At 42.3% G+C, this 25,467-nt stretch overlaps 1 protein-coding gene and 1 long non-coding RNA gene across 5 annotated transcripts in view; one reads left to right on the forward strand and one right to left on the reverse strand.

Moving 5' to 3' along the window:
• Positions 1-2,987: 2,987 nt before the first annotated feature.
• Positions 2,988-5,413, reverse strand: LOC118366078 (uncharacterized). 2 transcript variants are annotated; one of them, XR_004821870.1, is made up of 4 exons: positions 5,332-5,413; positions 4,937-5,025; positions 4,133-4,333; positions 2,988-3,522 (listed from the first exon to the last, which is right to left on the reverse strand). It is a non-coding gene; the product is annotated as an uncharacterized LOC118366078 (long non-coding RNA). The 2 variants fall into 2 exon arrangements; XR_004821871.1 differs by having other exon boundaries at positions 5,237-5,343.
• A 1,079-nt stretch (positions 5,414-6,492) lies between these two features.
• The window catches only part of LOC118366079 (Krueppel-like factor 8), a 121,543-nt gene continuing 102,568 nt past the window's right edge, over positions 6,493-25,467 (forward strand). The window contains exon 1 of one of the 3 annotated variants that reach the window (XM_052491712.1): positions 6,493-6,796. In XM_052491712.1, the coding sequence (XP_052347672.1) occupies positions 6,770-6,796 (27 nt within the window). In that variant the 5' untranslated portion in view covers positions 6,493-6,769. The remainder of the gene's footprint in view (positions 6,797-25,467) is intronic. The other 2 variants (XM_052491711.1, XM_052491713.1) reach the window with 2 other exon arrangements.

The raw sequence follows: 25,467 nt of genomic DNA on the forward strand, positions 1-25,467 counted from the left end.
AAATCTAACTTGTATAACAGTATAGCCTCTGTCCCTCTCCTCGACCCAACCTGGGCTCGAACCAGGGACTCTCTGCACACATCAACAACAGCCACCCCCGAAGCATCGTTACCCATTATCTTGTTTTGCACACTTTGTACAAAATAATAAAATGCAGTACTACAGGATATTTCTTAAAGTAGCTCTTTATTAGCTAGCTATAACTGGCATGATCACTTATCGCCAACCAGGATCAAACTGACCATGACCTAACCATTTGGGTGGTCTTAACCAATCATAGCACAGTATGATATGGCGGTAAAATGCATCCAATTACAATTCAGTATGTTTACACATATGAATATAACACCCATCGCGCCACAAAAGCCACGGCCCTTGCAGAGCAAGGGGAACCACTACTTCAAGGTCTCAGAGCGAGTGACGTCACCAATTGAAACGCTATTAGCGCGCACCACCGCTAACTAGCCAGCCATTTCACATTGGTTACATGTGCACAAAAAAATATACATTTTGGCAATTCACAGCGTTACCATCGAGTCTGCTTAAAAATAATGAGGTCCACAGTTCAGAAGCACAGTATGCTTTGCTTACAGGTTAGCTTCTTTCTCAAATATTGCTGCAATATTTAAAAACTGCTCGATTGACATAAAATCGGACCAACCCCTGGCACTATAGTTGCTACATTTGTTTTCCAAACTGTCGCTACCATAGCAACCGTCTGTAGTTAGTACATTTACATTTCCATGCTTGCCAGACCTGAAACAGACCTGTAACACAATATTTTTGGTTGTTCCAGTGGTAGTTTTTTTTTTATACTACTTTTCTCCTATGAAGTTGCAGTTACATTTTTAATATGAGTGCTGGACCAAGCAGCGAGAAACCGAAAATCTACCACTTTCACAGTGAGATCATTTTTTCCCCACAACAAATTCAAAATGTGTGTGACTGATTTCCCATTCAAACATAGCTCTTGATAAGAAGGGAAATGTCGAGAGGCATTTCAAAACTATTCACAAGAAATATGAAAGTGACTTTCCAGCTAAAAGTGAACTACGTAAGAGAAAAGTAAGAGTTGAAGTCTCAACTAGCTGCCCAACAATCGATCTTTACAAGGCCCAGCTCAAAATCAAAGGCAGCCACGATTTCATAATTCCGGGTGAGTTGCATACTAGCAAAGCACAAGAAACCGTTCCAGGATGGAGAAATAGTCAAATAGGCCTTTTTTAGAGGCAACAGACTCATTGTTTGATGTTCTCAAAAAGAAATCAGAAATATTTCCAATATTAAGGATGTTCACCTATCCAGAAATACTGTGAAATGATGGATGAGGATTTGAGGGACCATCTCAAAAAAGACACGAGTATAAATGCTCTTTTCACTTCAATTTGACGAGTCGACAGATGTGATCAACACATCTCAGTTGTGCATTTTCATCAGAATGGTGTTTGAAGATATGACTGCCAAAGAGAAACTGCTCACAATCGTATCGCTAAAATGAAAACTCGAGGGGAGGACATTTTTGTGGCATTCAAGGACTTTTTAAAAAAAAAAACAGCAATCAGCTACCCATTCACAAACTACAGATGGAGCACCAGCATGACTGGCTGCATCAACTTTGCAAAAGTGATGACTTTCCAGACTTCCTCAATTATCACTGCATAATCCATCAACAAGCCTTGTGTGGTAAAATGCCTGAATATGAAAGATGTCATGGATATCGCGCACAAAATCGTGAATTTGATTCAGGCCAGAAGTCTGCAGACCTCTTCAGGTCTCAACTGGAAGAAAGTGAAGCTGAACACAGGCCTCTTGCAACACACAGATGTAAGGAGGCTTAGTAGAGGTACATTCCTGCAGAGATTTAAGGATCTGTTCATTGAAATCAAGGAGTTTCTGGCCTCAAAATATGCCGAATATGAGCAGTTGGAAGGCAAAGTGTGGCTGTTAGATGTATCTTTTTTGACCAATGTAACTTTTCGGCTGAATGAACTCAATTTAAAGCTGCAAGGAAAATACAAAAATATTGTTGAAATAATTAGCCATGTGACAGCTTTTAATCAAACATTAAAATTGCTGTCCTGACACTTGCAGCGACATGAACTGAGGAATTTCAAAAATATGTCAGAACTCGAGTCAGGGAAAGGCACCTGCACTTTGTGACTGGTCGATACGTTCAACAGGTACACAACATTATCGCAGACTTTGACCGACGCTTTCAAGACTTTGCAATCCTGGAACCTGTGGCAACATTTACGTGCTTTCTGTTTGGTGTGGAAGTTGATGTTGATGAAATTGCAACAAACATTGCATCATTGTTTCACATGGAGACATCAGCTGTCAAGAGTGACATTTTGACTCTGCAAAGCGACCTCAAAATCAAATCGAGGGCATTGGGGGAACACTTTTGGAACCTTATCGTGGAGGAAAAATATCCAAAGATGTGAAAAGTTGCCATGTACTTGACAGCATTTTTTGGATCTATCTACCTTTGCGAGTCAGCATTTTAAGACATGAAGATCATCAAGTCAAAATAGCGGTCCACTCTAACAGATGATCACCTGGACACCTGCTTGAGGCTAGCAATCAGTAGCTACAACCCAGACCATGCTAAGCTAGCTGATAGCATTCAGTGCAAACCATCCAAACCATCCAATCAATAAGGTGCGGTGTAGACCGCATTAGGAAGCAGGGTGGAAAAAGTAGATCCTATGTAACTAAAGTCTGGGCACCCCTGCTGTACAGTGTCCAGGAGGTCTGAGGAGGATGCCCCCTACTGGTCAGCCAGGGTATATTCCTCTAAGGGAAATACCAAATACGTGAGCAGGTAAGTGTTAGTACTCCATGACAGCTTGTAGCCTACTTACTAGGTAGTTACAGGGTCATTTAAAAACTAAACATATTGCAACAATAATAACAATATTACACATCAATACAGGGTAATTGCTTACTGTCAGATTCCAATATTGTAAATGACAAACAGGATGATGGACAGCTGAATTCCTTTATTTCTTTTAAACATTTTACTTTATTTTTTCAATACATGACAGTCACCAATAACACAAAACATTCAACATACACACAAAATACACAGTGATGCCAAGGTCATTAATAATAAAACATCTTAAAATATTATATTTTCCAATTCAAGCCAAGCACCCAACTCCTATCCTTGTGTCTTTTCAAAGACTCTTCTAACACACATAGGACTTGTTCAAACTCCTCCAAAACTCCTTTTCGTTATAACTCGTTCAGGCTTTCTAACCTCTTGGTCTATGGAAGTTGCAGTGTGAACGACCAGACACTTAGCATTGTATAACATCACCCCACCTTGGTGATAGAGTGCAGTGAGGAAGCCCGGGTGGTCATTACCATGGAACAGAGCCTACTCGACCATCTCTCTGCGGGACAGGGGTCAGCTGGCTGAGAAGCAATGTGGAGCTCTGCCCGAGCCGCCATCTCGTCCTGGATCACCTGCAGACGCTGCTGCCGCACCCCGGGGGCACACACACCCACCCCATGACCCTGTAGGGCAGAACACACAACGTGGCTGCCTGAAGCACACACCCCACAGCCCTGAACCACACACACACACACACAGCTGCCTACTTGACCATACTGTTCAATGAGTCCAACCGGTAATACAGGTGGAATAATAATAGCATCCTTTTATCGGTGAGTATTGAAGTAAATAGAGTTGAGGAAAGTTACACCCTGATCTCTTCCAGTTTGGATGGATGCCTGAGTCAAAGAATCAATAACAGGCTACACCACCAGGATGTTTTTCATGTCTGACAACACACCCATAGTTGATCAGTCAATATCACTAACATTTATTCCTTCTCAGGAGGTGTAATTGATAACCACAACCACACACATTGTCTCTATTCATAAAACATCTCGTCGTTACACCCAGCAGTATATCCAGCAGCTGGCAAAAACAGTGGGCAAAACTAGTTAAAATGACATTATTACAATCTGGTTGTAGAGACAATTCAACCAGTTTGCCCACTGTCTGGGGAGCAACAATTACCTTCTCTTCACTATTTTGACCTATTCTTCCTTCTATGTGGCTGTCCACATGTACTGTCCCTGGTAGTAAATGGCATAAATTATATAAATAAATAACATTCACCATCTCAGTGTTTTAAGGCTGGTCTCTGGGGAACCACAGTTCTATCTCCAGGTCTGAGAGCCCCAACTCCCTAAGACTGGCCAGCTCCCTCCCCCCGTTCTGGTGAGCCTGGAACTGGGATATACTCCTCACCCAGGCATCCTGCTCCGCAAAGGCTTGTACAGCGCCACAGGGGCAAAACACTTCCTCTTGGCAACACATCTGGGACAACACATGAGAGGTCAAAAAGTCTCTCTGAATGTGGTCTGAAAGTACATAATGACATTTAGCAGTAATACTTAATCATTTAGTTATTATGCCTTAATCATTTAACGGTAAAACTCAAGACTCAATCAGGTATAACACGAGAGTTGAGGAATTCTTATCTTATTCTCTGACTTTCAGACATTGTCTAATTAACGGCTTGGGTTAAGCTAAATTGACGAGTTCATGTGTCTAGACATTGACAAATCATTGGCTGGCTGGCTGTCCTTAGGTGAACCTGTACTGGAATGCACAGGGGAATGTAGACCCTCCCCTGTAGACCCTCCCCTTATATGCCAGTTCAGACATATAAGAATATGTAAATAGTGTGGCTGTTGCAACTTGCTATTGTCATGCTGCAGAAGAAAATAAACAGTTGGATGAGGTGAGTTTCTTCCTTACATGTAAAGCACTTTGAGCTTGTGTTGGTAAAAAAATAAAAAATAAAAGCGCTATAGAAATCCAAATCAAATTATTATTATTCAGTAGGAGTGCAGGCTATTGTATGTAAACTGTGTGGGTGGTGCTATTGTAATTGTGTGTGTGTGTGTGGAGGCTCACCTGTCTATGTTGAAGTCCGTGTCAAGCTGATGTAGGACGAGACTGTAGAGCGGTCTCTGTCCCGTTCCTCACACAAATGACAGCTCTTACTGTAACACACACACACACACACAGTATCATACACATTACTCTATACATTTTCATTAAATATACAACTGTTTTTAGGAACCAATTTTAACGGTGCAGCTATCACGGGAGGAGCTGACGTTAGCGAGCTAACGTTAGTGCATCGCATTCCAGCTACACAATGTTAGTAATGCAAATGACAGACAACTTTTGGCAACACGATTATATAAACACCTCATATATGCGAGCATATTATACAGCAAAATGGGGCCAATAAAACCGTAGTAAATCAATGTAATGTGAGCTTGTTAGCGGAGAACGTTGTTTACCGTCACATATTTCCGTTTTGTTCTCCTGTAGGAGGAGTTTGGGACGCAGCGCGGAATTTTGGGAAATGGAGTGAAATTCTCAATTTCACAGACTCCAGAGGGAACGATTAATAATAGCATTTAAAGGGAGTTAATGGAAGAGCATTTGAGGACAGAAGCCATTCCCACATAGCTGTGCCTTAGGTTTAGTGTAGAAAGTCTACAAAGGTAGGTTAAGCCAGATCCTGAAATGTTTCAATTTGTTGCACTAAAAGGAAAACCTGTCAGCATTGACAATAATATAATTGTAATATCATTTAGCTGTTTAGCTGAAACCACAGACTATGTGGTTGAAACATCTCTGTTGGATCAACACTCAGATCAAATCAAATTGTACTGGTCACATAAGCACGTTTAACAGATTTATTGGGGATGTAGTGAAATGCTCGTTGATAGTTGTGAAGTGATAATTCACCTTAATGTCAAATTTTCCTTATAGTCATCTTATGAATAGGCTATACAATATTGGAGGACACCTATTTAATACATTTTCTAGAGTTGTGAAAGAGCTCCCAGAGTGTATATCTTTTTTAGGAAAAGATGTCAATTTTTTTTACATTTGTTTTCGTACTCGTCAATATCTTCTGCTGTAGATAATATTGGCACTGTACTGATCATAAATGTACAGTAGTAATTTGGGCACCTAAGCTATCCCTTCAAAAAAATTTTTTTTAGGAACCACACCCTTCCGATGTCAGGACAGAGACCACACCCTTTCTACGTCATAACAGAGGGTGTGGTTGAAAGCCATCCTCCCCTCCCTTTACACCAGCATAAACAGAATATTCAGAATGTAATAACACATTAGTTCATGTCTTTTTGGACCGGGCTTTCTTGAATTGCATTGAATACATGTTCCAAGTTAGTTAATAGGAGACATTGCAATATTCAGCTGTGACATATCAATTTGCCTCATAGACATCCACTGCAACTTACTTTACATCATTAGGTTGACATGGATGTGTGTGTGCCTTTACAGAAGCTATGACGGCGAAATGCATGCACATTTAGTGTGTGGTTTTTGGGGGATAGTTTGGCGTTGCTGCAAGCTCGGGTAGGTCTGGCCTGTGGCTGGCTGCTCAGCTTCTGATTGACAGGGTTGAGGGGTGGAGACGCAGGGTGGGGTCACAAGCAGGGAGAGGCGGAGGAGAAACGAAGAGAGAGAGCGCCCAACCCTGTACACGGCAACAACACACCGAGAGAGACTTTACTGGTGAAGAAAGAGGAATAGTCGACGCCGTGGATATGATCTAAAAGAATACCCGAAGAGGCAAACAATACAACTTTCTCCCAAATAGCAAATAGATTCAAAAAGGTGGAAAACTGCCAAAAAGATTACTATTATTCAAATTCACCCCACCCGATCAACCCCCCCCCCCTCTGCACCCTAGCTACCGAGATGCACACGGAGACTCGAAGCAAGAAAGTAAGTCTGTCTTGACCATTATTGACTTTGCCCTGTCCAGCAAACTGCTATCGGCCGATATTTAAATGAGTTCACATTGTCAGTTTAACATGTGCCAATTTAAAGACAATTGGAGAGTGTCTGACAAAGGGAAAGGCATATGTAAGAAGCTTGACTCTTACATTCAGTTAGCTAGCTAGTTGACCAACTACTAGGCAACGGCACTGATAATAATAGCATGTTAGCTAGCTAGGTGACTGACGCAGGCTACTGAGAGCTAGAGGTGGTGAGTCGAATCGATTCCTCGACTCCCAGTTGTGTGTGTCAAGCTTCGATTTTGCTAGGAATCGACTCATAGGATTCAGTATTTTTGCAACGGAGGAGACTGTTGCCGTAGGCTACTTCCGAGAACACAAACTCTCGCATCTTCCACAGCAAAGAAAGAGGTTCGATAGCCCCCCGACAAATCGACCGCAGACTGTGCTGTTGCCTCTCTCACCCTGTCTCTTAATAAACAATGTTCTCTCCTCTGTAAACGTTAACGATTTAACGTGCATGCAAATGGAAGGAATTGAAACGTGTTAACTATATACCCCTTCTCGGGTAACTGCCTCTCTCACCCCCTCTCTCTGTGCGAGCTTTGGGGTACAGGTTTTTTTAAAAGTGCGCTGTGATCTATGTGAGGCAGGAAGGAAACACAGGAACTGCAGCTAGTACATAGAGATGGATAGATATCTCTAGATGGATATAACCCCTTTTAGTATGGGCATTGCCATTGAGGGTTTCCACCATGAACTGGGTGGTTTATTCCTATGGGTTGGGAGAGAGATCAGCTAATGATCAGAGTATTGTCTTCTTCAAATTGGGTTGACTATGGCTTTAAGCTATATCACTGCCATCTAGTGGCCACAATAGATGAATGACACACGATTTGGTTGAGGACTCCAGCACTGCAGGTGGTGGTAAATCACCAATATTAGCATTATGCTTTTTTCAAACCCAAAATAAGAACATTTACATCTTTTAAAATGGAGATGGCCTCAATGGTGCTGCCCATGCCACCATAATGGTACAGATACAAAGATTAGATCTCTATCTATCTCTATGAGCCGGTAGGACACAGTCTTAGTTCCTTAAAGGGACAGTAAGCACTCGCTCACATCCCAACCCTGGGAACGAGCCAGGTGTAGGCCTACTGCCTCGAGCGACACTGTACACGCATCCGGCCTGCCGTATCTCGTGCATAGAACTTTACATAATTTGGAAGCCTGCTGTAAATATTTTGGTACAGCCGTCAGGTACAGTAGCAAAAGGTCAGAGTGCAAGACAAGTATTCAGGCTCAACCAAGGACAGGAAAGAACCCATCCTTCAAGCTTGTCTGGGGTGTCAAGACTTTTCATCATTCACAAGATCGTTAATCGTTATCCTTCAACAATATGCAATATGAATAAAGGTTTCATTATGCATCATACATTAAACCGGTAGCCTACTGATCTATCATCATGTTGACCCAAATTATGCATTATGTCTGAGATACCTCCACATTACTTTTGGCCTCAGTTATTGTTTTTCTCTAAGCATGACACAAATCCATTTCTATTCATGTCTGTAGTCTGTGTAGTTTCCTTATTATGATGATTGACAGTTTCATGCTGTAATGAAACATGAATCGGATGTCGTCACTCGTCACTGCTACACAAGAGACACAGAGCACACTCCTTTTCCTGTATGTGTGTGTGCAAGCGTGCTTCTTTGTGTGTGTGCTCGTCCGCGGGTATGCTCTCTGTGTGCGAGTTTGGCTTGTATACGCCTCTGTATCTGTGTGCATGGCATGGATTAGGCCAGCTCTGAAGTTGTAATCTATACGCAGGGCCTATAACACATTCCTATGCAAGACAGCAGCAGCCTCAGCAGGCCTAATGGTGGTGACCACTGAGTTTTGTGGAGGGAGAGGCCCAGTCATTTGGAGGCCAGTAGTGTCTGTAGCCGACCAATCAGCCTGTTACCAACACTTAGTAAACTTCTGGAAAAAATTATGTTTGACCAGATACAATGTTATTTCACAGTAAACAAATTGACAACAGCATTTCAGCATGCTTATAGGGAAGAACACTCAACAAGCACAGCACATACACAAATTACTGATGATTGGCTGAGAGAAATTGATGATCAAATAATTTTGGGGCTGTTTTGTTAGACTTCAGTGAGGCTTTTGACATTATCGATCATAGTCTGCTGCTGGAAAAACGTACAGTTGAAGTCAGAAGTTTACATACACTTAGTTGGAGTCATTAACTCATTTTTCAACCACTCCAAACATTTCTTGTAAACAAACTCTATTTTTGGCAAGTCGGTTAGGACATATAGTCCTATAGTCCTATAGTTCCTATAATAACTACATCCTAAAACTTCTTACCTGGGAATATTGAAGAATCATGTTAAAAGGAACCGCCAGCTTTCATATGTTCTCATGTTCTGAGCAAGGAACTTAAACGTTAGCTTTCTTGCATATTGCACTTTTACTTTCTTCTCCAACACTTTGTTTTTGCGTTATTTAAACCAAATTGAACATGTTTCATTATTTACTTGAGGCTAAATTGATTTTATTGATGTATTATATTAAGTTAAAATGAGTGTTAATTCAGTATTGTTGTAATTGTCATTATTACACACTTTTTTAAATGTAAAAATCGTCTGATTAATCGGTATCTGCTTTTTTTGGTCCTCCAATAATCTGTATCGGCGTTGAAAAATCATAATCGGTCGAACTCTAATTGACAACCTGACATGCCACTCAGCAAGGAAGAAGCCACTGCTCCAAAATCGCCATAAAAAGCCAGACTACAGTTTGCAACTGCACATGGGGACCAAGATCGTACTTTTTGGAGAAATGTCCTCTGGTCTGATGAAACAAAAATAGAACTGTTTGGCCATTGTTATGTTTGTAGGAAAAAGGGGGAGGCTTGCAAGCCGAAGAACACCATCCCAACCGTGAAGCACGGGGGTGGCAGCATCATGTTGTGGGGGTGCTTTGCTGCAGGAGGGACTGGTGCACTTCACAAAATAGACGGCATCATGAGGGAGGAAAATGATGTGGATATATTGAAGCAACATCTCAAGACATCAGTCAGGAAGTTAAAGCAAATTGGTCTTCCAAATGGACAATGACCCCAAGCATACTTCCAAAGTTGTGGCAAAATGTCTTAAGGACAACAAAGTCAAGGTCTTGGAGTGGCCATCACAAAGCCCTGACCTCAATCCCATAGAAAATGTGTGGGCAGAACTGAAAAAGCGTGTGCGAGCAAGGAGGCCTACAACCTGATTCAGTTACTCCAGCTCTGTCAGGAGGAATGGGCCAGAATTCACCCAACTTATTGTGGGAAGCTTGTGGAAAGCTCCCTGAAACATTTCTTAAACCAAGTTAAACAATTTAAAGGCAATGCTACCAAATACTAATTGAGTGTATGTAAACTTCTGACCCACTGGGAATGTGATGAAAGAAATAAAAGCTGAAATGAATAATTCTCTCTACTGTTATTCTGACATTTCACATTCTTAAATTAAAATGTTGATCCTAATTTACCTAAGACACGGAATTTTTACTAGGATTAAATGTTGGGAATTGTGAAAACAAAGTTTAAATGTATTTGGCTCAGGTGTATGTAAACTTCTGACTTCAACTGTATGTGTTATGGTTTTACACCCCCTGCAATAATGTGGATAAAGAGTTACTTGTCTAACAGAACACAGAGGGTGTTCTTTAATGGAAGCCTCTAAAATATAATCCAGTTAGAATCAGGAATTCCCCAGGGTAGCTGTTTAGGCCCCTTGCTTTTTTCAATTTCTACTAACGACATGCCACTAGCTTAGTTGCATATAAAACCATTGTGTCTATGTATGCGGATGACTCAACACTATACATGTTAGCTACTACAGCAACTGAAAGACTGCAACACTCAAAGAGCTGCAGTTAGTTTCAGAGTGGGTTTCAAGGAATAAGTTAAACATATTGATACAACAGTAGCTAAGGTGGGGAGAAGTCTGTCCATAATAAAGAGATGCTCTGCCTTCTTAACAACACTATCAACAAGGCAGGTCCGACAGACCCTTAGTCATGTGGTCAGGTGCCACAAAAAAATTGGCTCAGAACAGGGCAGCACGGCTGGCCCTTGGATGTACACAGAGAGCTAATATTAATAATATGCATGTCAATCTCTCCTGGCTGAAAGTGGAGGAGAGATTGACTTCATCACTACTTTTATTTATGAGAGGTTGACATGTTGAATGCACCGAGCTGTCTGTCTAAACTACTGGCACACAGCTCGGACACCCATGCATACCCCACAAGACATGCCTCGAGTTCTCTTCACAGTCCCCAAGTCCAGAACAGACTATGGGAGGTGCACAGTACTACATAGAGCCATGACTACATGGAACGCTATTCCACATCAAGTAACTGAAGCAAGCAGTCAAATTTGATTAAAAAAAACACCTTATGGAACAGTGGGGACTGTGATGCAACACAAACATTGGCACGGACACATGCATGCATACACACACACACGATAACATACACACACAATAACAAACACACTATACATACACATGGTTTAATACTGTAGATATGCGGTAGTGGTGGAGTAGGGACCTGAGGGCACACAATTTGTTGTGAAATCTGTGAATGTATTGTAATGTTTTTATTGTATAAACTGCCTTAATTTTGCTGGACCCCAGGAAGAGTAGCTGCTGTTTTGGAAGCAGCTATTGGGGATCCATAATAAATACAAACCTAGGCCCGAACCTGACCGTTTTGCATTCAAGCATGCCAAATTGTCACATGACTAAATAAATTGTTGACAAGTTGACAAAGGCAGAAACAGACTGGCACCCAGGCCAGGAGCATTAGCCCCTTTCGGGCTTCAGCTTGTTTGAGACAGGAGTGGCCCTGTACTATTACAGGGTTGTAGCATGTGGTGCATGATATTTGAGGGAGATGGGATTCATTGGTGAGAGTGTCACAACAGGGGGTAAAGAGAGGTGAGGTGACCCTGATTTGGCAGACTGGGGGCGTTAGCTGACTTTGTGGAGCAGCCAGTCACGGGGGTATGAGCTGGGTGGGGAGACAGGGTGGATGGTGTCACAGTCACAGGGGTATTAGTTTGGAAGGAAGGGAAGGACAGTTGAGTGGGGTTGGGGTGTGGTGGATAGGTTTAACAGGGGTAATAGTTTAGAAGGAAGGGAAGGACAGTTGAGTGGGGTTGGGGTGGATAGGGTTAACAGGGGTAATAGTTTAGAAGGAAGGACAGGAGTGGTAGGGTTGGGGTGGATAGGGTTAACAGGGGTATTAGTTTAGACGGAAGGGAAGGACAGTTGAGTGGGGCTGGGGTGGATAGGTTACCAGGGGTATTAGTTTGGAAGGAAGGAAAGGAAGGAGTGGTAGGGTTGGGGTGGTGTCATAAGGGTATTAGTTTTGGAGGACAGGAGAGGTGGGGCGATGGTAAGGGGGGTGTCAAGTGTGTCACTAGGGCTGGCACAATTACAGTATAGACCTAACTGTGTAATGGACAAGCCTATCAACTCCTGAGATTAGGCTGGCAATACTAAATATTGGAATATTGAAGACTCATGTTAAAAGGAACCACCAGCTTTCATATGTTCTCATGTTCTGAGCAAGGAACTTTACACTTTACCTTTTTTTACATAGCATATTGCACTTTTACTTTCTTCTCCAACACTTTGTTTTTGCATTATTTAAACCAAATTGAACATGTTTAATGATTTGAGACTAAATGTATTGTTTCTTTATGTATTATATTAAGTTAGAATAAAAGGGTTCATTGTTCATTCAGTGTTGTTGTAATTGTCATTATTACAAATATATATATATTAGAGGTCGACCGATGATTTTATGATTTTTCAACGCCGATACCGATTATTGGAGGACCAAAAGAAGCCGATACCGATTAATCGGACAATTTTTTTTATTTATTTGTAATAATGTCTGGTGTGAACCGCTCTCTTGAGGTCATGCTACAGCATCTCAATCGGGTTGAGGTCAGGACTCTGACTGGGCCACTCCAGGAGGCATACTTTCTTCTGTTGAAGCCATTCTGTTGTTGATTTACTTCTGTGTTTTGGGTCGTTGTCCTGTTGCATCTCCAAACTTATATTGCGTTTCAATTGGCGAACAGAGCCTAGAATCTCCTTTAAAAAATCTTGATAAACTTGGGAATTAATTTTCCCGTCGAAGATAGCAAGCTGTCCAGGCCCTGAGGCAGCAAAGGAGCCCCAAACCATGATGCTCCCTCCACCATACTTTACAGTTGGGATGAGGTTTTTTGGGACAGCAGTGGCTTCTTCTGTGGTGTCTTCCCATGAACACTATTCTTCTTTCGTGTTTTACGTATCGTAGACTTGTCAAGAGATGTTAGCATGTTCCAGAGATTTCTGTAAGTCTTTTGCTCACACTAGGATTCTTCTTAACCTCATTGAGCATTCTGCGTTGTCCTCTTGCAATCATCTTTGCAGGACGGCCACTCCTAGGGAGAGTAGCAACAGTGCTGAACTTTCTCCATTTATACTCTGTAACCCTTTCCAGCTTTATGCAAGTCAACAATTATTTGTCTTAGGTCTTCTGAGATCTCTTTTGTTCGATGTATGGTTCACATCAGTCAATGCTTCTTGTGAATAGCAAACTCAAATTTTGCGAGTTAAAAAATTTAATTCATTATAATACATTTTTTGGGGCGAGGCAGCCCTAACCAACAGTCTCGTCTCATTGATTGGACTCCAGTTAGCTTTTGGAGAAGTCATTAGCCCAGGGATTCACATACTTTTCCCAACCTACACCTTCAATGTTTAAATGGTGTATTCAATATAGACAAGAAAAATACAATAATGTGTGTGTTATTAGTTTAAGCACACTGTGTTTGTCTATTGTTGTGACTTAGATGAAGATCAGATTAAATGTGACGATCAATTTATGCACAAATCCATGTAATTCCAAAGGATTCACATACATTTTCTTGCCACTGTATGTGTTACCTTCATTTTGGCAGTTACCGGGAAGGCTGCAGTTTGTGCAGCATGCGCATCAAATATACAGCTTGTTGCATTGTGGCCATTAAATTATAGTCCATAGAAGGGTATTGGAACCTCTTACCCTGTCAATTTGATTGTTGAACTCATGGGTACACTTGCAATGGATGCCAGTCTTGTCTTGAATGTGAACTGCCGTCTATAGATTATATTTCTATGGTTGGTTGCAGCTGTCGTTTTTGAAAGTTTCAAAATACAATTGTGGGAAAAACGTACAGTTTGGAAACCAATTGAAACAAACAGCAGCACTGTTTTTTCAAAGTAGCACATCTGCCATCACCATGAGTAGCTTACATCTTCATCAAAAGGTGAGTCAGAATGGGGAAAAAAACAAAGCCCCGGGGGCCCATGATTTCTTAATCGGGAGCCCCCCCACACATTTTGGACTAGAATGAGGCTCTCTCTCTATTGTTCCTGCAGAGAGGATTCAACATCTTCTTCAAATGTTTTCATAATTTATCTGCAGATAATCACCAAAAAGCAGTAGTAGCCTACCAGTATGCAAATTAGGTAGCCAAATGAACAGCTCTTTCACCAATGCGATTCGGTTCCTGATCTGTTCAAAAAGAGCCGTTCGTTCCCAAACAACTCATCCCTGATGAGTCACTTTAGCGGTCACTGGCAAGTCCCGGCATAAAAAAATTTAAAACAAGATCTTGGTTTACTTGTCCCCATGCGAAACCATGGACATACTGTATAACTACATTGTATGATTTCTGAATGGCAAATGGATATAGGAGATTGACTTTATCCAGCCAGTTCAACACCTTTTAGAAACTGGTCAAGACTTGCTGTTCGGTCGTCCAGTCAAGGCACAGTAAATAGCCTAAGCGCCCCGACTCTATGGCAGGCAATATGAAAGTTGAAACACACCAAATAAAATGTATGAACGTGCCACAAAACAATTAAGCCAAATAAACTCATCGTAACCACTTACATTACATGGTCAAATCAAAGTTTATTTGTCATGTATGCCGAATACAACAGGTGTAGTAAAATAGAGTAAAATGCTTACTTACAGGCTCTAACCAATAGTGTAAAAAAGGTGTTAGGTGAACAATAGGTATGTAAAGAAGTGACTATACATATATGTTGAACAGAGAGTAACATTAGCGTAAAAGAAGGGGTGGTGGGTGGCGGGACACAATGCAGATAGCCCAGTTAGCCAATGTGCGGGAGCACTGGTTCGTCGGCCCAATTGAGGTAGTATGTACTAGAGGTTGACCCATTAATCGGAATGGCCAATTAATTAGGGCCGATTTCAAGTTTTCATAACAATCGGAAATCGATTTTTATTTTTTGATACCTTTATTTAACTAGGCAAGTCCGTTAAGAACACATTCTTATTTTCAATAACGGTGGGTTAACTGCCTCGTTCAGGGGCAGAACGACAGATTTTCACCTTGTCAGCTCGGGGGATCCAATCTTGCAACCTTACAGTTAACTAGTCCAACGCAATAACGACCTGCCTCTCTCTCGTTGCACTCCACAAGGAGACTGCCTGTTACGCAAATGCAGTAAGCCAAGGTAAGTTGCTAGTTAGCATTAAACTTATCTTATAAAAAACAATCAATCATAATCATTAGTTAACTACACATGGTTGATGATATTACTAGATATTATCTAGCGTGTCCTGCATTGCAAAAATCTGACTGAGCATACAAGTATAAGTATCTGACTGAGCGGTGGTAGGCAGAAGCAGGCGCATAAACATTCATTCAAACAGCACTTTCGTGCGTTTTGCCAGCAGCTCTTCGTTGTGCGTTAAGCATTGCGCTGTTTATGACTTCAAGCCTATCAGCTCTCGAGATGAGGCTGGTGTAACCGAAGTGAAATGGCTAGCTAGTTAGCGTGCGCTAATAGCGTTTCAAACATCACTCGCTCTGAGCCTTCTAATAGTTGTTCCACTTGCTCTGCAGGGGTAACACTGCTTCGATGGTGGCTGTTGTCGTTGTGTTGCTGGTTCGATCCCAGAGAGGAGCGAGGAGAGGGACGGAAGCTATACTGTTACACTGGCAATACTAAAGTGCCTATACGCAAATAGAGTGGCACACAATGCAAATAGTCCGGGTAGCCATTTGATTACCTGTTCAGGAGCCTTCTGGCTTGGGGGTAAAAACTGTTGAGAAGCCTTTTTGACCTAGACTTGGCACTCTGGTACCGCTTGCCATGCGGTAGTAGAGAGAACAGTCTATGACTGGGGTGGCTGGGGTCTTTGACCATTTTTAGGGCCTTCCTCTGACACCGCCTGGTGTAGAGGTCCTGGGTGGCAGGAAGCTTGGCCCCAGTGACGTACCCTCTGTAGTGCCTTGCGGTCAGAGGCCGAGCAGTTACCGTACCATGCAGAGATGCGACCCGTCAGGATGCTCTTGATGTTGCAGCTGTAGAACCTTTTGAGGATCTGAGGACCCATGCCAAATCTTTTTAGTTTCCTGAGGGGGACTAGACTTTGTCATGCCCTCTTCACGACTGTCTTGGTGTGTTTGGACCATTCTAGTTTGTTCACTCACAGGAGACGATGACGAAGCATCATGCTCTCTCCCTCTTCCGTGAAAATAAATTTGACCGCAACCAACCACATTGCACAAAAATAACACCGGTACTGAGAGGCGGGACAGACTGTAGACTGACAAACCAGCAGTGTTTCCATGTCATAGCTGGCTTTGTGACTGACAGGCGCCTGTCAGTTTATTTGAGCGGTAGAAGGCTAAACAGACTTTTCTGACTAGCGAACTGAAACTTTTAAATGAGGGGGAAAAAAGCCTGAAGTGGGGAAAGTAGCCGGCCGACAATGACTCTTATCGGCTGTTTAGGCACCTAGGGAAAACACTGATGGGGGCAGGGTTATAGGGACGAGGCTGACTGTGAGGAGAAGCAGTCAAGCAGAGGTGCTGTCAGAGACAACAGGCACACCACCCTCCTCGCTCTTATTTTTGCCACTCTCTCAACCAGCCTCCCCCTGCCCAACATGGAGAGGAGTGGAGACATAGAGAGAGCTCTGGCTGGAAAAATAACTCCCCAACACTCTCGCCTGCTATAACAAGAATCAGCTAGCTGCTATACCCTAACCCTGCAGCCACCATCTCGGAATGCATACTCCAGTACTGTCTCTGAGTCTCTGTCTCATTGGCTACATCCCAAATGGCACCATATTCCCTATATGGTGCTATATGGTGCACAACTTTTGACCTGAGCCCTATGGGCCTTGGTCAAAAGTAGTACACTACAAATCAAATAGTGTTTGTCACATGGGGAATAGGTTTCCATTTGGAATGCATCCTCTGTCTCTCTGTTAAGGTGTGAAGACAAGACACAGGTATTCTCTCACTTCTACCTGTCAGGACTCAGTTCATATGCTTGTCAACCTGCTCACTGACGCTGGTTTCAGCTAAAGTAGCTCCTCTCAGAGAAGATTCATTCGGGACTCTATGCAGTGTGAGGTGGCGGAATAAAGGAGAAAAAGAGAGGGGGACAGAGGAAGGGCGGGAAAGAGAGAAGGAACAGGGAATGTGTGGTGTCATTTCTGTCAGGGTTGAACACACAGACTGAAGTTTGTATGAAGAGTGGGGTTTGTGGATTCTCATGTCTGATGAGGATAGAGAGAGTTAGCTACACCTGTCTTTTTATGGTGGACTAACACTCAGTGATAAAACATTAAAGGGTTCTACTATCAGGGCTGCGTCCCACATTTACCCCTATTACCTTTAATGCACTACTTTTGACCTGAGCCCTATACTATGAACCAGGTTTGAGGAGTTACCAAGGTAACTCGGGATAACCGGTACTACAAAATTTGCTCACCAATACTTCAGAACTAACGTGCTCCGGGTAGGCTAACTCCACTATCCTGCATTCAGAACTAACCTGCTCCGGGGCAGGCTAACTCCACTATCATGCATTCAGAACTAACCTGCTCCAGGGCAGGCTAACGCCACTATCCTGCATTCAGAACTAAACTGCTCCAGGGCAGGCTAGCTCAGGGTTAACTCCAATATCCTGCATTCAGAACTAAACTGCTCCAGGGCAGGCTAACTCCAATATCCTGCATTCAGAACTAACCTGCTCCGGGGCAGGCTAACGCCACTATCCTGCATTCAGAACTAAACTGCTCCAGGGCAGGCTAGCTCAGGGTTAACTCCAATATCCTGCATTCAGAACTAACCTGCTCCAGGGCAGGCTAACTCCACTATCCTGCATTCAGAACTAACCTGCTCCAGGGCAGGCTAACTCCACTATCCTGCATTCAGAACTAACCTGCTCCGGGGCAGGCTAACTCCACTATCCTGCATTCAGAACTAACCTGCTCCGGGGCAGGCTAACTCCACTATCCTGCATTCAGAACTAACCTGCTCCGGGGCAGGCTAACTCCACTATCCTGCATTCAGAACTAACCTGCTCCGGGGCAGGCTAACTCCACTATCCTGCATTCAGAACTAACCTGCTCCAGGGCAGGCTAACTCCACTATCCTGCATTCAGAACTAACCTGCTCCAGGGCAGGCTAACTCCACTATCCTGCATTCAGAACTAACCTGCTCCGGGGCAGGCTAACTCCACTATCCTGCATTCAGAACTAACCTGCTCCAGGGCAGGCTAACTCCACTATCCTGCATTCAGAACTAACCTGCTCCAGGGCAGGCTAACTCCACTATCCTGCATTCAGAACTAACCTGCTCCAGGGCAGGCTAACTCCACTATCCTGCATTCAGAACTAACCTGCTCCAGGGCAGGCTAACTCCACTCAGGAGTTATCCCCTTCATTTGAGGAAGATTACTGATTCGATATGTAATTAATCAAATGTTTGTCTAAAAAAAGAGTAATGTTAAAATACCTATCACATTACACATTTAGTAATGACAGAATGCATTTGTTAGGAGTGGGGGGAAGGTGCTTGCTTGTACACACCAAAACACACCGTAGTTGGCATGATGATAAGTAATACAATAAAGACGGCACTTCTAAAAGTTCCAAGCCTGCGAGAGTTAAAAATAGCACAATACCTATATAGGGAATAGGGTACCATTTGGAACGCATGCATCCCCTCATCCATCCTCCCTCACCTCATCCTACTCATCATATACAGTACATTCGGAAACTGTTCAGACCCCTTGACTTTGTCCACATTTTGTTATGTTACAGCCTTATTCTAAAATGTATTATAGTTTTTTCCCCCTCATCAATCTACACACAATACCCCATAATGACAAAGCAGAGACAGGTTTTTCAAATTTCTTTTGCAAATGTAAAAAAATTAACAAATAAAAAGAAGGAAATATCATATTTACATAAGTATTCAGACCCTTTACTCGCTACTTTGTTGAAGCACCTTTGGAAGTATTTACAGCCTCGAGTCTGCTTGGGCATGACACTACAAGCTTGGCACACCTGTATTTCTACCATTCTTCTCTGCAGATCCTCTCAACCTCTGTCAGGTTGGATGGCGAGCGTCGCTGCACAGCAATTTTCAGGTCTCTTCAGAGATGTTCGATTAGGTTCAAGTCCGGGTTCTGGCTGGGCCATTCAAAGACTGCGTTGTCTTGGCTGTGTGCTTAGGGGCATTGTCCTGTTGGAAGGTGAACCTTCGTCCCAGTCTGGGGTCCTGAGCGCTCTTGAGCAGGTTTTTATCAAGGATCTCTCTGTACTTTGCTCAGTTCATCTTTCCTTCGATCCTGACTAGTCTCCCAGGCCCTGCTGCTGAAAACCATCCCCACAGCATGCTGCTGCACCATGCTTCACCATAGAGATGGTGCCATGTTTCCTCCAGACGTGGCATTCAGGCCAAAGAGTTCAGTCTTGGTTTCATCAGACCAGAAAATCTTGTTTTTCATGGTCTGAGAGTCCTTAAGCTGCCTTTTGGCAAACTCCAAGCGGCCTGTCGTGCCTTTTAGTGGCTTCCATCTGGCCACTCACTATACCATACATTCCTGATTTGGAGGAGTGCTGCATAAATGGTTGCCCTTCTCCACAAAGGAGCTCTGTCAGCGGGTCCATCAGGTTCTTGGTCACCTCCCTGACTAAGGACCTTCTCCCCCGATTGCCCAGTTTGGCCGGGCGGCCAGCTCTAAGAAGAGTCTTGGTGGTTCCACACTTCTTCCATTTAAGAATGATGGAGGCCACTGTGTTTTTGGGGACCTTCAATGCTGCGGAAATGTTTTGTTACCCTTCCCCAGATCTGTGCCTACGGACAATTCCTTCGACCTCATGGCTTGGTTTTTGCTCTGACAGGCAATGTCAACTGTGGGACCGTATATAGAGAGGTGTGGGCCTTTCCAAATCATGTCCAATCAATTGAATTTACCACAGGTGGACTCCAATCAAGTTGTAGAAACATCTCAAGGATGATCAATGGAAACAGGATGCACCTGAGCTCAATTTAGATTCTTATAGCAAAGAGTCTGAGAGGTTGTAGTCATTAAAACATTTTTTTTCAACCACTCCACAAATTTCTTGTTAACAAACTATAGTTTTGGCAAGTCAGTTAGGACATCTACTTTGTGGATGACACAAGTCATTTTTCCAACAATTGTTTACAGACAGATTATTTCACTTATAATTCACTGTATCACAATTACAGTGGGTCAGAAGTTTACATACACTAAGTTGACTATGCTTTTAAACCGCTTGGAAAATTCCAGAAAATTATGTCATGGCTTTAGAAGCTTCTGATAGGCTTATTGACATCATTTGAGTCAATTGGAGGTATACCTGTGAATGTATTTCAAGGCCTACCTTCAAACTCAATGCCTCTTTGCTTGACATTATGGGAAAATCACAAGAAATCAGCCAAGACCTCAGAAAAAATTGTAGACCTCCACAAGTCTGGTTTATCCTTGGGAGCAATTTCCAAACGCCTGAAAGTACCACGTTCATCTGTACAAACAATACTACGCAAGTATAAACACCATGGGACCACTCAGCCGTCATACCGCTCAGGAAGAAGACGCGCTCTGTCTCCTAGAGATGAACGTACTTTGGTGCGAAAAGTGCAAATCAATCCCAGAACAACAGCAAAGGACCTTGTGAAGATGCTGGAGGAAACGGGTACAAAAGTATCTATATCTACTGTAAAACGAGTCCTATATCGACATAACCTAAAAGGCCGCTCATCAAGGAAGAAGCCACTGCTCCAAAACCACCATAAAAAAAGCCAGACTACGGTTTGCAACTGCACGGGGGACAAAGATTGTAGTTTTTGGAGAAATGTCCTCTGGTCTGATGAAACAAAAATAGAACAGTTTGGCCATAATTACCATCGTTATGTTTGGAGGAAAAAGGGGAGGCTTGCAAGTCAAAGAACACCATCCCAACCTTGAAGCATGGGGGTAGCAGCATCATTTTGTGGGGGTGTTTGCTGCAGGAGGGACTGGTGCACTTCACAAAATAGATGGCATCATGAGGGTGGATTTTTTGAAGCAACACCACAAGGCATCAGTCAGGAAGTTAAAACTTGGTCGCAAATGGGCCTTCCAAATGGACAATGACCCCAAGCATACTTTCAAAGTTGTGGCAAAATGGCTTAAGGACAACAAAGTAAAGGTATTGGAGTGACCATCACAAAGCACTGACCTCAACCCTACAGAAAATTTGTGGGCAGAACTGAAAAAGCATGCGCGAGCAAGGAGGCCTACAAACCTGACTCAGTTACACCAGCTCTGTCAGAAGGAATGGGCCAACATTCCCCCAACTTATTGTGGGAAGCTTGTGGAAGGCTACCTGAAACGTTTGACCCAAGTGAAACAATTTAAAGGCAATGCTACCAAATACTAATTGAGTGTATGTAAACTTCTGACCCACTGGGAATGTGATGAAAGAAATCAACGCTGAAATAAATCATTCTCTCTACTATTATTCTGACATTTCACATTCTTAAAATAAAGTGGTGATGTTAACTGACCTAAGACAGGGAATTTTTACTTTGATTAAATGTCAGGAATTGTGAAAAACTGAGTATAAATGTACTTGGCTGAGGTCTATGTAAACCTCCGATTTCAACTGTATGTAAATAATATATTTACAGGTAAAAAAAATATAATTTAGCAAACATTTCTTAATTAACCTGTTTTCATTTTGTCGTTATGAGGTATTGTGTGAAGATTGAGGAAAAATAATAATTTCATCAATTTTAGAATAATGCTTTTGACGTAACATGTGGAAAAGGTGAAGGGGTGTGAATACTTTCCAAATGCTCTGTCAATGTTACCTCAGAACCAAAATCAGAAGCATTCACACAATACTTTGGTTATGGATTTCTTAGATTAGGACAATGGATGTGTAGATGGAATGCACGTGTACCCGGTATGTACGTTATTTTACTGGAAGCCTGTTTGAAGGTGGTGAGATGAGGTTAAAGCAAGAACACATCTCATTGTGGCTTAAGGATGGTCTCCCTCTTGTTCACTCATTTTCTCTCTCTAATTCACTCATTCTCTAAATTTCAATTCAAAGGGCTTTACTGGCATGGGAAACACGTATTACGTTGCCAAAGCAAGTGAAGTGGATAATAAACATAATTGAAATAAACAAAACAAAAATGAACCGTAAACATTAAACTCACAAAATTTCATAGAAACATTTGGAAAAAAGAAAGGAATATAAACTTTTGAAATGTCATATGGCTCTCGCTCTCTGTCCTCCTTTGCCCTGAGTGCTCTCCTGAAACTCTGCTATTCCTCTAGCGCTTCTTGTAAATCCAGTAAGATCGAGCCCAGTTTGGTTCAATCTGGGTCTTGTCTGGCACATAGAACCACTGTTCCATGAATCAGGTGTATTGAAACAGAATGTTTTGTGGTGCCTCGTAGACCCTGTCCTATGTCTTAGAACTAGGGCTGCTTCAAAGAGAAGGGTGGCAGCTGAGACACACGCACACTGCAGATGTTATCAGCCGGGGGAAGGTTTACTTAGTGGGAGCCTCTAGTTGGAGGATTCTGAGGAACGTGTGTGTGTGTGTGTGTGTGTGTGTGTGTGTGTGTGTGTGTGTGTGTTATGGGTCTTTGTGTGTGGGTCTTGGGGAAAGGAGGAGCAATTGGCTGGGTGAGAGGATGAAGGCAGACTGCAGGCATAGGGGAGCTGGGAACTGCGAGGGAGGGAGTCAGTCTGGGTTGGGTTTAGTAGGATAGGAGGGGGCTGCCTGGCTAGCTGGCTGTGTGGTTTAGCTTGGTGAAAAGGAACTGCGTTTTTTTTCTCTGTTGGATAGGGTGGGGATGAAGGCTGTTTGGGAGAGACGAGAAGGGGAGAACAGCTCTTGTATCTGAGTGCCTCTGGTAGGTGTGTGTGTGTGGGGGGGGATATTGTCCATGTCTTTCCAGATTAGGGCTGATGTGACGGAGTGACCCCCTACCATCGCACCACAATCATTAACCAGCGAAGTAATTCTGTCCCCATAGCAACCCCTGCAGCTCTGCCAAGCGCACAGGGCCAGGCTGAAAAGCGAGAGGAGGAGGTGGGGTGTGAAGGGTGTGTCAATGTGTATGAGAGAGGGAATTTACAAAAAGAACTGTGCAAACTAGAATGCTATTTGGTCCTAAAACAGAGAGTACACAGTGGCAGAATTACCTGACCATCGTGACTGACTCAAACTTAAGGAAAGCTTTGACTATTTACAGACTCAGTGAGCATAGCCTTGCTATTAAGAAAGGCCGCCGTTGGCAGACCTGACTCTCAAGAGAAGACCGGCTATGTGCACACTGCCCACAAAATGGAGTGGAAACTGAGCTGCACTTCCTAACCTCCTGCCAAATATATGACCATATTAGAGACACATATTTCCCTCAGATTACACAGACCCACAATAAACTCCCATGTCTACTGGTTGAAATAACACAGTGTGCCATCACAGCAGCAAGATTTTTGACCTGTTGCCACAAGAAAAGGGAACTAGTGAAGAACAAACACCATTGTAAATACAACCTATATTTGTTTATTTATTTTCCCTTTTGTACACTAACTATTTGCACATCGTTACATCGCTGTATAGAGACATGACATTTGAAACGTCTTTATTCTTTTGGAACTTTTACGAGTAATTTTTACTGTAAATTTGTGTTGTTTATTTCACTTTTGTTTATCTATTTAACTTGCTTTGACAATGGAGTGAGAGAGTGAGAGATCCATGAGCACCGACTTGTAAAGTTCATAGGAGAACGTAAAATTGGGTGTCAAATGAAAGATGAGCATCTATATTTTTGAGAAATGAAGGCATATGCAATTTTTTCAATCATTTTCCATCCTAAAAATGTTGAATAAGTAAAGGCTTTGATATCTTGTCAAACAAATGGAAAAGGGGTCTTATGAAACATCTACCAGAAAAAGGATTTAGACATGCTTTAAAACACAATAACGCTGAAGTAAAGACCCTGTCAACTAATACCAACACTTTTACTTAGTTTTTGAGAAATGATTCTGCCTTCTGTAAGTTTAAGAAACCTTGCCTTATGCCTTGAGATTATGTTACCAAAAACCCACATATCTTGAAGATATTCCTCATGAGGGAGGATAATGAAAGTTCACAGAATTAACTGTGAACTGTTAACTGTGAATGTAAGTAAAGATACACCTATCAATTAGTTATAGTGTTTTATCGATATCCATAATATGAATTATTAAGTGATTCCAATTATGTTACCAAATTGTACATTACATAACAGTAGAGTACAGTAGAGTATCGTTCAGTAGAGTACAATAGAGAATCTAGAATCAAGTTTGGTACAGATCAGGGACTCATGATGAAATTCCGTTACCGGGTGTAAATCCACTTCACTTACTGTAGTTCAATAACCAAAAGAGATGATTTTTTTCCAAAGTCAATGTGTCATGCCATAGCTGACACCCCATTCTGTCTGCAGATATCGTTGAATCTTAATTCAGATCAGATATTGAAGAGATTTTAGAAAACGTGCACAGTTTTTCCAGTAAACGTGTTTTTGTCAAATGTTCAGTGTAAATTGTTAAAAGTTCTCACTATGCGAAGAGTTGTGTGGTTTGTTAAACTTTGAAAGAAATGGTTTTTGTTTGGCATACAGTGGGGCAAAAAGTATTTAGTCAGCCACCAATTGTGCAAGTTCTCTCACTTATAAAGATGAGAGAGGCCTGTAATTTACATCATAGGTACACTTCAACTATGACAGACAAAAGATAGAAAAAATCCAGAAAATCACATTGTAAGATTTTTAATGAATTTATTTGCAAATTATGGTGGAAAATAAGTATTTGGTCAATAACAAAAGTTTCTCTCAATACTTTGTTATATACCCTTTGTTGGCAATGACAGAGGTCAAACGTTTTCTGTAAGTCTTCACAAGGTTTTCACACACTGTTGCTGGTATTTTGGCCCATTATTGATTTTGTACCAGAAATGATAGTGACAACAGCCATTACATTCTGAAATTGTCGCCATAACTTTTATTCTCGAGTGTTGATTTTTTTGTCGTTGCTTGACTGCACTAAGGAAGGTCCAGGCAAGAAGCAACTCCCCTGGGAATTATCAACGTTTTCAGTTGTAGTTTGCTTTTACCTCATATGTAATGACTTCCATGATATTGATAAAAAATGAATCCTGGTTAGTTCCAAGGTCATTTTAATATGGTAGCTAGTGTCAG

This window comes from Oncorhynchus keta, chromosome 33 (assembly GCF_023373465.1).
Source record: "Oncorhynchus keta strain PuntledgeMale-10-30-2019 chromosome 33, Oket_V2, whole genome shotgun sequence".
NCBI classification, from domain to species: Eukaryota; Metazoa; Chordata; class Actinopteri; order Salmoniformes; family Salmonidae; genus Oncorhynchus; species Oncorhynchus keta.